Below are 13,947 nucleotides of genomic sequence, written 5' to 3' on the forward strand. Positions count from 1 at the left end.
CACCTGATCTACATTTCCTGGACCTAAATGGAATGAAATGCTGGTTAAAATCAAATGGAATACAGGTGCCCAGTTTTCTGCCAGCCTCTGCATAGTTCTATACCCATTTCTAACAGGCTGTCTGGGCTCAAGTCACCTCATCCCCTTGCAGGATCTTCTAAAAGGGACCCACAGCGTCCCACCAGGGCATCAACGGGCAATGGCAATATTCCTCGAGAAGGTCCTGTTTCCATCGCACATGTCAAACACACCTAAGAACCTTACGCATGGCTTAGTCTAGACATACTGTTCTTGACACATGTTCACAAACTGGGGAAGAGAACTGGTCACACTTCCTTCCAGAAAATTCAGTATACACTCCCAGCACCACAGGCTTCCTACTTTTGATGATGACGGTGGTGGCATAAAGTACCAGTAGCCTCGTCTTCTGAAAGGATCTGCCATGCTGCTGATGTAATCATTCTGATGAGACACTTCACGTCGAAGTTCAGCGATTTCCTCCAAGACATTTTCAAAGCTTCCTTTGTTATCTGCAAAGGGAAGCCATTCTGTGAAGTTGGACACGACACCGTCCACTGCTCTCCTCTAAACGTACTCGAGGGATTCCGTGACAGCCAATGACTCTGATCGGCTCCTCCAAGCTGACTCTTCAGCCTGTCCAGTGGCAATAAGTTTTTGCGAACACTTAAAGAAGAGAGACCTACCCTTCTGTTGCTCATTTATAAAGGGAGGCAGAGAAAGAAAACAAACAGATTTGTAAACATTATTTCTTTTGAAAATTCAAAAATCTCTTGTCTCACTGTAATCAAGATGCTTAATATGTCACTTACAAAAATGTTTAAATTCTTTGCTTTTATTCATTAAGCTAATTATCACAGCTTTGGGAATCAAGCATGGAATTGATCTATCAGATCTAAATAAATTTGCTAAAGTTAAAAACAAATAAGAAGTTAAAAAAATGATTTGATATTAAAATAACCACAAAACCACAACAAAATCAAAGCCCCTGGGTGGCCCAGTCGGCTAAGTGGCCGACTTTGGCTCAGGTCATGATCTCCCGGTTCAGTTCATGAGCTCAAGCCCCACATCAGGATATCTGCTGTCAGTGCAGAGCCTGCTTGGGATCCTCTGTCCCCCATTCTCTCTTTCCCTCCTCCACTCACACACTCCCCTTCAAAAATAAATGTTTTTAACTACAAAAATCAAAGCCCAACACTTTACCAGCCCCGGCGAGGTCTAGTAAATTCCGCAGCCTTGCGATCTCTGTCCTTTGCCTCTCCATTGTCTCATTTAGTTTCTCCACCTCCAGCACCTGTGGGTTTGCTCCTCCGGGGTCTACATCTACTTTTTCTATTCCAAGTCGAAACTATTAAAAAAATCACACACACAAAATTGCCAACGAATATTCTTTCCCATACGCACCTTGCAATTTGATTTAGTAATTCCAGAACTTCTAGCTGCACTTTACTAAGGAGGAAAACGCATTACTCCTTGTATTTTAAATTGCACTCTGCCTGACATGTGGTAGAGGACAAAGTGCTGACCAACCACTGACTACATTTCCTAATGGAGGGGTCACCTCCCACAATTTTGTCTTTTGGGGGCCGAGAGAGGACCAATAAGGAGGGGGTCTCGGGGTACCGGCACTGACCTGCTCCTCTCTCTCTCTGAGAAGGTTCTGCAGGAGTTCAATCTCAGCTTCTGCTCGGGTCAGATCCCTGGCCGCCTGTGCTGCCTTCCTGCTGCACTTCTCCGTCTCCTGCAACTCCTGCTGGGACAGACGGACGAGAGAGGCAGCACAGCCATCACAGGGTGTCGTCTTCCTGCTGTCACATGCTGTCGTCTTCATTTCTTTATTACCCACAGACTGACTCCTCTGTTTTCGTCTGCCTGCCTGCCTGCCTGGCCACCCTTTGCATGCATGGCGCCTGGTCCCACCTTGTCCTGTGCTGTTCCCATCACCTGACGGCCTGCTGCACCCCTGTGTGGGGGCCACGTGAATGGGGGGGCTGCATCCGAAAGAGCAAGGTGCTGGGAGCCGCATCAGCCTCACTGGATGACACAGTCACAGCGAGGAAATGGTAGGCGCTTGCACAGCTCCCGCCATGAAGTGAAACTGGTATCTCCTTCTGCTATTGGCTCATATTGGAAATGGGGCTGCTGTTACTGAGTAGGCCTCACAATGTTCCAAATCAGACTGATATTCTCCGCACAGATACCTCAGGGGAGGAAGCGTATTCCCACCTCTACAAAGCAGAATTTAGACAAAGCACTACAGATGTTTGTCAAAAGACTCTTCTAATGAGTCTTACAGACCCAAGACATAGATAATAAAGAGGGTTAAGAACACAAGAGTTACAATTAACTCTGGCCTGGAGAAAAAGAGCCTAACTTAAAGAAACAGACAAGAGCCAGACATAAGTTACTGCACATACCTTTGTTAATTGGCGCCACAAATACCTTCCCTTCCCTTCCCCTGATACTCGTTATAAGGACGGGTAAGAGTAGTTAAAACTTACACTCATATACAAAGGCCAGCACATCTAGGGCCCCTATGGTGCCTGTACCTTCAACGTCAAATAACAAGGTTGACAGAAGCAACTTACTAACCAGTGCAAATACATTCTTCCTTTTGTGAGCCAGCCAGACGGACTCCTAGCCTACTTATATATCACTCAATCTATGCCTGAATCTCAGTGTTACTGATATAAACAAATGTGTTTGTTATCTGCTTCTCACTGAGAACATCCCACTATCTTCTGAGTTGTAAGATCTACCACTGGTTTAAACATATGTGTGTTACCTGCTTTTCACTAAGAATATCCTGTTCTCCTATTATTTATAAAAATTAACTACCTCCCTGAAATTAGAGTAGTTCTGCAAAAATGCCTCTGTAAAACCTGTTTCTATACACTTTTCAAAGCATCCTATCAGAGATTTGTTCATAGTAAAAATTCCACTTTCTGATGTCCTGTTAACGCTTGATCTATAAATAAAGACATAAAGACCGACAGGGCAGAGCTGCCTGCCTGGTGAGCAGAAAGGAACTCAGGCCCTCTCATCTCATCACCCCCTTTTGCTGACACCATCCATCCTTCGGGGACCCCCAGGACCTGTTGGAAAAGGACTCCAGCAGTGAGGACTAACTCTTTCTTCACTGTTCTACTGTCTTCCAGGACTGAGGTCTCTCTGGACTCTCATCATTACATTTTCTCTATGATCTACCATCCTAATCTCACGAGCACTTGCACCCTTTAAAACTGTTACAGAAACCATCTCAGGGAGGAGGCAAACAGCCCTGTAGGTCACATATTCTGACTGCACTAGATGAAAAGTCTGGGGCTCAGAAGGCTTCTGGGGCAAGCCTTTAAAGCGTCAGTTCAGGGGTGGAGGGCCAGCCACCTCCCTACGCGGAGCCCTACACCTGGAGGTGGGGAGAGTATGTTTCATCTGATGGCTCTCGTCAGGGCTCGGAGGCGGGCAGGCCCCACGGCAGGGCTGTGACTAGAGAAATACAATTTTCAGTCTGAAGGGGAGCAGAAAACTTGGCGGTGCTTTATAAATTAGCCAAAGCCTGTAACGGCAGAGCATAGATACAAGCGTCTATGGTTTGGGGACAGCAGCGGCGCTGGTGGAAACTTGTTCTGCATGTGTGGGCTCACCTCTGCTCGCTCCTGGTTAATTTTCAGAACAGTTCCATGAAGGGACCTGAGCTGGTCTTTGGCAATGGTGAGCTCAGCCGTGGCTAGCTTATCAGAGGCGGCCACGGCTTTCTTTAGTTTCTTCAATTCTCGATCTAGACTGAGAAGCTGCTCCTGGGATTTGGCATCTTCAAGTTTCTTCTAAAGGGAAAGAAACATTAATCAAACAGATGAGTCATATGGTAGCAACGGATTAAGACCTAAACCCCAGGAGGGCAGGGACTCCATTCACTGCTGCTGGGTCTGTGCCTAGAATAATACACGAGACAGGGGCACCGGCTGGCTCAGTCGGTTGAGTGTCTAACTCTTGATTTTGGCTCAGGTCTGATCTCACAGTTCGTAGGATGGAGCCCAATGGAGCCTGTTTGGGATTCTCTCTCTCCCTCTCTCTGCCCCTCCCTGGTTTGTTCTCTTTCTCTCTCTCAAAAATAAATAAACTTAAAAAAAAATACATGGTACACTGTATAGTAAATTTAGAATGAGATCAGTCTTCTGTCAAGAACCTTAGTGATCACAGGGGCCGCTTGGGTGGCCTCATTCCATTGAGCGTCCAACTTCGGCTCAGGTCATGATCTCATGGTTCGTGGGGTTGAGCCTGGTGTTGGACTCTGTGCTGACAGCTCAGAGCCTGGAGCCTGCTTTGGATTCTGTGCCTCCCTCTCTCTGCCCTTCACCTGCTCATGCTGTCTTTCTCTCTCAAAAATAAACTAAAAAAAAACACTTTACAAAAGGACCCCAGTGATCACAGATTCATTCATTCACTGGAAAAACATTTCCTGGCAGCGTCACCAAGTGAGAGACCAGTCCCTGGTGATCAGAGTCAGGCCTTGGGCCTACAGCGGTAAATAAAACAGACTTGGTTATTGCCCTTAAGGAGCTTATGAGAGACGGATATTGAACAAATACTCAAATAAATAACCAAGATAGTGTCAGTGCTATCGAGGGACAGAGGAGAGTACTATTTGAGAGACAACAGGAGAGACCTAGATTGGTAGGGAGGGAGCAGTCCTAGAGGAGGGTGGAGGAACATGGTCCCGGAGAGGCAACGGCATGTGGGAGGGTCAGGAGGACTTAGCATTTTTGAGGAACTGAAAGAAGGAGCTTGGTGATAATAGGAAGGAGCTAAAAAGAGGCAAAATCGCGCTGGGCCTCATAGGCTGAAGAATTTGGTTTTGTTGTTTTTTTTTTTTTTTCATAAAAACAACAGAAGTTACTGAAGAAAGAGGAAATGAGGGGGACTGACAAGAGCCAATTCATATTTTTGTTTTTTAAAGTTGACTTAATTGGGGGAGGGGTGCGGAAAGAGAGAGGATCCCAAGCAGGCTCTGCACAGTCTCAACTGACCGAGACACCCAGACGCCCCTTAACTCGTGTTTTTAAGGAGCACGTTGGCCACTCTGTGAAGCAAGGTCAGCAGCGGGACTCTCGGGAGAACTGTCAGGTGGCCACAGCTGTCGTCCAGACGAAAGGTAATGGCCGGATGGGGGTGGTGGCAGAGAAGAAAGACAGGGTCTATATTCCAGCCATGTTTTGGGGGTGGACTGAACAGGACTTGGGAACTGAAAGGTTCTCAGAAGTGTGAAGCCCGGCACTGACTGAGGCTGGGAGAAGGGAGCCGGCAGGTGTGGGGAGGGACACGGAATGAAGGGTGCGGCGTGCGAGGGCGACCTTCCCTGAGAGTAGGGGAACACTGCGTGCTTGCGCTGATGAGCAGGAGGGGACAGTGAGGCCACTACGCGTGGGGGCTGCTATTTTTCTGCAGTAATGCTTAGCGAGGGGACCCGCCTAAAGAAAGCTCATGGCCGCACTATCGTCAGGTAAGTGAGACGGGAGAAAGGGACAAGGGATTTGAAGACTTGTGTAAAAATGGCTATCGTGGTAGACCACGGAATTTAAGTTGGACAACAATTTCCTGTGGCCAAGAAAGCCTAACAGACAGCAAAGGTGGGGCTCAGGCCCTGGAACTCTGAAGGAACTGTCAGTGTGGGGGCGCAGTGGGGCGGACAGAGTGGGGTGCCACAGTTCGGGATGGCAGAGGGTGGACGCCATTTCTCAACTGGACAAGGGTGACGACGTGACCATGGGAGGAGATAGCTAGGGAGGGATGGAGAAGCTCAAAGAGGGACCAGGCTGTTAGGAAGATGAGATAGAAGTGATTTCCCGTGGATATGGCCAATTGTGCAAGGGGTTTCTGAGAAGGCAAACTCCTGCCACCAGCACCGAAGCGTTCAAAGTCACCCCTCACATGACAGCTCTCTCGTTTTCAGGGCACCACTGTGTCTCAGGCCCTTGATCTGACCACCAGGCCTCCCGGGTTCCCTTGGGTCCAGCTCCCCTTGGGGCCAGCAGTGCTGTCAGAGGTGACCACGGCCACGCCCCACGCACTGGCCAGCTCCCCAGGGGGCAGGGTCCAGTCGCAGGGACACGCACGCTTTTCTAGTCTTCCCCACCTTTTTCTCTAACTCCTGGAGTTGGGCCAGAATTCTCTCCTTCTCTTCATCAGCTTCCTGAAGTTGGAGATCTGTAAGGCCTTGGATTTCCTCCATACTTTTCAGATTTTCTTGCAAATAGTGAATTTCATTCTCTAGCTGTTGGATTCTCGCTTCATGCTGCCGTTTATCAAAACTCATCTGTGAGGAAATCAAGTTTCGAAGATGATTTTTAAGCAAAACATAAACTTCTTAGAGAACTACCTTTCATTTTACTGAAGAGTGTAATGACATTTTGTACAAATGAGTTATAGGGGGCGGTTGTATCTTGAATGTTCTCTAGGATCCATGTTAATGTTTGCCTGATCATGAAAATAATTTCATCTGAAAAATCAGATTCTGGCAGCACACTGCGCCCCAGCAATACGGTATTGTTTACCGACAGGCTCAGAAACATTTCTCACTCGCTTCCATAACGAGGAAAGCACAGCCACAAAGAGGCCTGACTGACATGAGTAACCACACTCAGGGTTGACCCTTAGGGGCACGCAGTCTGGCTGGCTGAGGGTGACAACAACAGTAATTATACGGTATTTACATGAGGAAGGAGGCACTGTAATTTGTTGAAGAACAGACGGACCGGCCACACACTTCCCTCCAGCTGCCCCCCCCCACACCGCCCCACTGCTTTCTTACTCTTGCTTCCAGGGCTCTCTCGCAGGCGTGCCTGAACTCCTCTTGTCCGTTGGCCAGTTTCTCTTGTTGCAGAGCCATTTCCTCCTGGAGTTTTCTCTCTCTCACTTGCGCTTCCTGTCTTTCCCACTGGGAGCGTGCAAGGATTTCACTGAACTGTTTCTGCAAATCAGCAAGGCTTTTCCCTAAGACGTCGGAAGGGGTATGGATTCTGGTGGGGGGGGGGGGGGGAAGAGATGGTATGTGACTTCTTCTGTCTCATGACAGACGCTGGGTGCAAACTGTGCTGGTCACATCAGCGCGGGACTAAAAGGAGCTGGAATGGTGACCGGCGTCAGCGCACAGACCAACTTGGCATCTCCGAAGTGCGAACCAATGTTTAATCCAGTGACTGTTGTCGCTCCGAAAACATAGGCCCCCAGCAGGCTAACAACATTTGCTTAAAGAATAAATGTCCCTTTCATATATTTAAATGTGCCTTGGTTTTCTTCTGAAATTTATTTACTATTTAAAATGCATAATGTGGCTCTACTTCATGACCATATGCAACAAACTTTCAAAAAAGAGTTGCTCTTAAAACTTCTGTTTTAAATTACATAATACCTAAAAGCATGAAAGATTTAAAATGTAAAAAATTCAGTGACAGACAATTAGGATGAAGCAATCTTGTGTCTCAATCATGGAAATATGACTTGGGAAACCTCACAAAAGAAATCAGCAGTTAGCGTAACTTAGGAAGGTGAGTCCCTACGGACCTCACGTTCATCAGTCGGCAGTCTCAATACCAGGAGGTCCTGACTTTCCGTTACCTCATTTCCCCGGCTCCTGACTTCAGTTTTTGCCTTAGCTCATCCACACGAGCTGCCACGTCTTCTGGACGAATCAAACCATCAACCACATGGCTAAGGTGATTCTGGAAATCTTTCAGTTGCTGTTTTAACAGGCCATTGTCATCCTATGGATGGTGGTATAACGGGGAGGTAAAAGTTACCAAAACAAATTAAAATACACGCACATGCCCCTACACAGCCTGTATTACTTGTCATATGATAGTTCTGCTCCACTCAACCAATTTTTTTTGAAACCCTTTCCGCTGGGGCTGACAATATCTGAATCTACTGATCAATCTAAAGTCACAAAAGACAGAACCAGGCATGAGGATGTTTCCTGATGTGATACAAAAACAAGGGCCTATGTTCTTGCTGAGAGGTAACTAAGCTGAATCTAAATAAGCCTCGGTATGTAACATAAGAACATGTTAATACCATGAAAGATGCAACCAGGAAAATCCAGAATGTGAAACTGCACAGGACAAAGACCTGGTTGTCTTTATTTTTTTATTTCCAAATTTTTAAAAATCTTTATTTATTTTTGAGAGAGAGAGAGAGAGAGACACAGAACCTGAAGCCGACTCTAGGCTCTGAGCTGTCAGCACAGAACCCGACACAGGGCTCGAACCCACGGACTACAACATCATGACCTGGGCCGAAATCAACTTAACCAACTGAGCCACCCAGGAGCCCCTGGTTTTGTTTAAAACATAAAGGGGGAAAGGAGGAGGACATCTATAGACTACTAGAGCCTTGAGAACCCAGTCAACCAAATGCAATGTGTGCACTTTATTTGGATCCTGGTTCCAACAAATGCTTGTAAAAACTGAGATAATTTGAAAATCTGAATATGACAAGACATTTGATGTTAGGGAATTGTTATAATTTTAAGATATAAAATAGTATCTGTTTGTGTTTTTCTTTTAAATCTCTGTACAGATTTACAGATAAATAAGATTTTTGGATTTACTTCAAAATAATTCAGTGTGTGAGCGAGCGTGAGAGCTGGGGCACTGCGGGAATTCTGGATGGAGTAAGACTGGCCACGAGTTGCTAAGTATTGAAGATGTGTAATTGTATATGAGGATTCATTTTAGTAATCTACTTTTGTACGTGTTTGAAATGTCCATAATTCAAAGTTAAAAAAACAAAACAAAAAGAAAACAAAAAACCAACCACAACTTTCCCATAATACTCCGCCAAGCAACTAAAAAAGTGAAACCTTCTGAAGCTTCTCTAATAGACTATAATTCTGTGGGAGTAGTTGTTACATGTCAGCATATTTTCACTATTAACAAACATATGTAGATCCAAGAATTAAATTCACATACTGTCCCTTTCAAGTAAAAGAAAACTGCTAAAAATCACCCTAAATTGTAAAGAAAAATTGTTCTACTTCCTAAGGTATTGATTTTATTCCCCTCAAGGGATTTACTTCAAATCAGTGAAACACTCTTAACTAAAGTGGAGAATTCAGAATTGCAATGAACATGTTAACTGCCTGTCCCATCTGGAGTCTGTTACCTGTGAAGAGTCCTGAACATTGCCCTGAGGTGCCCATATTTCTCTTACTGTCTACTCCTGGCCACAGGTGATCAGACGCAAGGCCAAACAATCTACCGACTAGCCAGGAAACAGGTTCTCACTCTCTTTAAAATTCGAACCAAGATCCAGTACACTGTCAAGTCTCTAAGAGCTGGCCTTGTAAAGACAGGTCAGCCCAGGGCTGGAGTCCGTGCTGGGCCACATACAATACCCACGGAGACAGAGGAGAAATGAGAGAGCCATGTAGCTCCTGAAAGACCGACTAACAGAGCAGCTCTGTCTCCTTTCTTGAGCTAGTGTTAGAAGGTTCTGGTTCACTGCTACTAAATGATTGTCTGACAAAGACAAACGCAGAGTGAGTTCAACTCGAACTCTGTATCATGAGGTTAGTAGGCCGAGGACCTAGGTTCAACTAAGGTAGTCTCACAGCATGACTTCAGTTTTAACTTGGAGGAGAAGGCCCCCAAAGACGACATTTTAGTCCCTTTCTTTAAGAGATGTATGCTGAAGTAAGATGTATGCTGAAGTATCTGGGTGAAATAAAGATGTATGAGATTTTCTTTTTAAGTATTCCAGCCAAAAAAAAAAAGTAGACTAACTGAAACAAGAATGAGAGAATGCTGGTAATTGTTTAAGCAGGGTAAACAAAAGGACCTAAGACCACTCTGTTTTTGTGGTCTGAAAATTTCCATAATAAATATAAAAAATAATCTATTGAGCAGCCAAAAGACAACACAACTCAAACAAGAATGGAAAACCTGTACATCTTTTCTGATACTTGTTTCAGAAATTAAACCATGAGCAGTAAAAATTAAATTCTAGGTTATTACATTTCCCTAAACTTTGAGGAAAAAGTATTCAAGGCATCGGGAGAAGGGAGAGAATCTGGGTGAGCTGTTTAGTCTTATTTGTCACAGATAAGGCTGTCCTTAAACCCTCAGCAGCCCTGCGCCTCTATTTCTGGTGATGTAGGTCACATGCCCGAGCAGTCGGCCAAGTAGCCTTTGGCCTCACAGATTTGGAGACCTGAGTGTTGATCCAGGTACTTGTTTATTCAGACATCTGTGCTCTCTCGGAGAGTTTAATTACCTAGAAAATCCTGTCCACCTGCTTCTCCGGCAGTTTGTTGGGCAGATTATTGCGACAGCAGCCCCAAAGATATTCCGCCAAAGCAACCCCCACCCCCCAGATGTAAACTGACTGCCTTTTTAATAGAGCCCTTTCTGAGAAGGGGACTGTGAAGCTGTGAGCAGTTAGGAAGTTCTGCAACCCACTCCGGTCAACTTCCCGGGTAATTACAAAGATATTTCAGGGGAAGAGGAATGCCCCAAAATCTGATCCTTTTAGTTCAGTCTGGTGACAAATCTGCTTCTCAGAGAAACGCAAGGTATTGCTCTCACCCGTGAGCGCACAGGCTGCTTATCCTGACACTGCCTCCATCTCTTCACACCGCCACAGGGACACAGGATGTGCACGTTCATAATTGTACAATGACGGGCCCACAAGGGGACAGAGGCTGTGGTACCATCCTGCCCAGAGTTCTTCTCTTCTAGTATTTCAAGTAGCCTATAACGAGTTGGAGCAGGGTGCTAAGTGTCTGACTAAAGACAGCAAAACCTTAGGGTCCTACGTGAGAATGCACCCTGGACAAACACGTCTCTACCTGCAGCTGTCGAAGCTGGGTGCGGAGCTCACTGTTTTCCTGGTCCTTTCCTTCTGCGAGCTGGGCTTTTCTGAGGGCATTCTCGAGGGCTTGCTTCTCCTTCTCAAGTTCTGCTTGAAGGGCTGATTGTTCTAACTGTTGCCGTGGGAAGCGCATGATATGAAAACATAAAACCACCTTTTTTAATCTAAAAAGGCATAAGTAAATTAACACACATGCACAATTCCTTGCTAGCTATGGTTTCATAACAACTCCATTTTAGGTCTGTACACTCAGATCTTAGAGCCCAAGTTAATCTTTTTCACATGCCTCCTTCAACCACTAAGACTTAGGAGTAGATAGCACGATGCGCTCAGCCCAGATATACCAATTAGTCTCAGCGGGGGCCAAGTACCGACCTTTAAGAGTTCTGTGAATGATTCAACGGCTACTTCTCTTCTTTCTCTCAGACCAGTATTTTTCAAACTATGGTCCTCATCAAAATCCCTTGGTGTGCTTGTGAAAAATGCAGATGCCCAGACTACATCTCAGACTCAATGGGCCAGAAGCTCTAGAATAGGGCCCAGGAATCTGCATTTAAACAGGTGTCACAAGTGACTTCATAGGGCTAAAGTATACCAATTAGAGATCTGTGGATCAGAGAGAGTCAGCTATACTCTGTAGTCTCAATATATGGCTTGGAGACCAATTCTGGCAGCTCTGATGATGCCAAAAAGGGGAGAGTCCCTTTCAATATCCAGTAAAGCTCGGACAGGGCTAGGCTGCTATAATACTTTTGTCAAGACTCATGAGGGGGAAAAGGACAATGAAAAGGCAAAGGACAATAGATTTGAAGCTAGCAAAGGCTGGCTTAAACACTCGAGAGAATTTATTTTTTATTTGAAATGAGACGCCTTCTAGAAATTTTATTTACTATTATTTAGAAATCCATATTTATTGTTATTTTAATTGTTTCCCCCCAATTTCCTATTTCTGCACTCTGATCTTACCAATTGTCGTTTTGTAAACCTTGGTACTCTTGAGAAATATAATCCTGACAATTATCAAGTGGTTATTTGATATCTGATAAGGGATACAAATTAATTATTTACTATTAATTATTTACAAGTTAATTATTTGCTATTTACTATAGCAAGCATGACCTATTTGTATTTCCTTTTCTAATCACACAAACGGTATTTTACATATATTCCTGGGGCTTAAACTATCTTATTTTATGTCACTTTCACCCAGTAAGTGCATACTGACTCCCTTCACGTACCAGGCACTGAGAAAAGAGAAACGAGCATATTCATTCTGGGTATTCACTGTGCTCTGGGTCCAGCAGGAGAGACAGACAGTCTGAACTGATGATCATCACACACGTGATAAAATGCTTTAACTGAGCACAGGATATAGGAAAACAAAAGAAGGATGCTAAACCCAGATTTTAGCAGGCACAAGAGGAAGGTCGCAATGGGCATCCTGGAGACAGATGCAGCCTGTGTGACTAACAGCTGAACCAAATGACATTTTTAATCTGATTAAGAATACACTGTAACTGGCCCGTCTGCCTCTCTGCCTTGATCTCTCACCTTCCTGCCTACTCTTCTTCTTGCTCCTGGCACGCAAGAGCCATGCTTTCAGCACTTCAAATGCACGGTGCTCCCTCTCCTTGCCTCTGCCTAGAACATTCATCCCTTACTCCTTCCCTTTGCACCCCCGCTTCCTCTGAACACCAAAATTCAACTCACCCTTCCAGGCTCTGCGGAAACGTTTCTCTAGGGCAGACTTTCCTGACCACCCCTCCCCTGCTAAGGAACACCATCCCTTTCTTTCTCTCACACCCGTGTCACCTACTGCAATGTCAGCTCCGTGGGGACAGTGACTAAGTCTGTGCTGGTCACTGCGGCATCTACAGCACCTGGCCCTCAAAGGCTAATCGGCAAACAGTTCTTGAATGAGAAAGTACTTCTCTAATTTGCAAGTACAATCTAAACTAGTGGATACTCCGTCCAACCAAAATAGCAGCAAAATAAAATAGAGCACTAACTTAAAGGAGGTCTCTTATCCCTGTTTTGAAAAAGCAAAACTAGAATTTATTGAATACCAAATGCTAGGTGCTCTCATGCCCAGTATTTCCCTTATCTTCACAGTAGCCCACTTTATAGACAAGGAGGCGTTTCTCAGGGGCTCAAGAGCTATGACGTGATTTGCATGCTCACACAGGGGCTCAGTGAGGTAGTATCTGAGCTCAGAGTATCTGACTCCAAAAATGTATACCCTTCCCATCATTCCACATACAGTATATTAAAACGTCTTTAATCTTACATTTAATTAAAGAAAGGCTGGCATGCTAAGGCCATATGGCTTGGATTCTAGATGGCTTTATGCTGCTACTTACCTGGCTGAACCTTCTAAGCTTTTCCAACTCCTCCTTGAGCTGGCTGGCTTCAGCATCCCGTATCTTTAGCTGGGTTTCTAGCTCAGCCTCATAGGCACTGAGATCTCCCTGGGTCTGCTGCAGGGATACATTCACCTCATGCTGCTCCTGGAGGGCACTCTCCAGTTCTGCCATCTCCTGTAAGGATTCGGTATGTTTACAGAACCTTCTCGGTTCTGCCTAAGCATCCGGCAAGTCATCATTAGTAACCTGAGCACTGTGAACCAAATGGCCATCCAATGTTGGCCTGGCACAGAACACCTTCATTAACAATGCAATGAAGCTGCAGGCTGCGCATATCCAGGCTGGAAAACAAAGTCCTGACAAAATGTAATCAGAAAAATCAGTAAGCTACAAGCATGTTTTCCAAAGTAACCATCTGTGTGACACTTTAACTGTGCCTGAATATGTAAGAAGAGAGGGGGATAAAACATTACGTCTATTTTCCATCAGACACTGGAATAAATGCTTTCACGTTTATTCTTTTGCTGAATCTTCATAGTAACTGTGTAAAGCACGGCATTATCCCCATTTTACAGAAGAGGATACAATGAACAGGCAAGTAAACTGCACAGGACTGTGTAGTTAAAAAGAGAGGATATGAACTCAGATCTCTGACTCCAAAGCCCACACCCTTTTCTATGAAACCACAGCATGTTCACTT

At 45.1% G+C, this 13,947-nt stretch overlaps 1 protein-coding gene across 1 annotated transcript in view; it reads right to left on the reverse strand.

Annotated features, from left to right (window-relative positions):
* Positions 1-13,947, reverse strand: part of CNTRL (centriolin) — a 74,601-nt gene that overhangs the window by 26,764 nt on the left and 33,890 nt on the right. Inside the window, exons 13-21 of the mRNA XM_029919625.1 lie at positions 13,245-13,459; positions 10,862-10,996; positions 7,633-7,778; positions 6,827-7,034; positions 6,152-6,331; positions 3,663-3,842; positions 1,652-1,768; positions 1,222-1,366; positions 382-530 (exon numbers count right to left, since the gene is read on the reverse strand). Of these exons, the coding sequence (XP_029775485.1) occupies positions 382-530; positions 1,222-1,366; positions 1,652-1,768; positions 3,663-3,842; positions 6,152-6,331; positions 6,827-7,034; positions 7,633-7,778; positions 10,862-10,996; positions 13,245-13,459 (1,475 nt within the window). The remainder of the gene's footprint in view (positions 1-381; positions 531-1,221; positions 1,367-1,651; positions 1,769-3,662; positions 3,843-6,151; positions 6,332-6,826; positions 7,035-7,632; positions 7,779-10,861; positions 10,997-13,244; positions 13,460-13,947) is intronic.

Source organism: Suricata suricatta, chromosome 13 (assembly GCF_006229205.1).
Source record: "Suricata suricatta isolate VVHF042 chromosome 13, meerkat_22Aug2017_6uvM2_HiC, whole genome shotgun sequence".
Classification (NCBI taxonomy): domain Eukaryota; kingdom Metazoa; phylum Chordata; class Mammalia; order Carnivora; family Herpestidae; genus Suricata; species Suricata suricatta.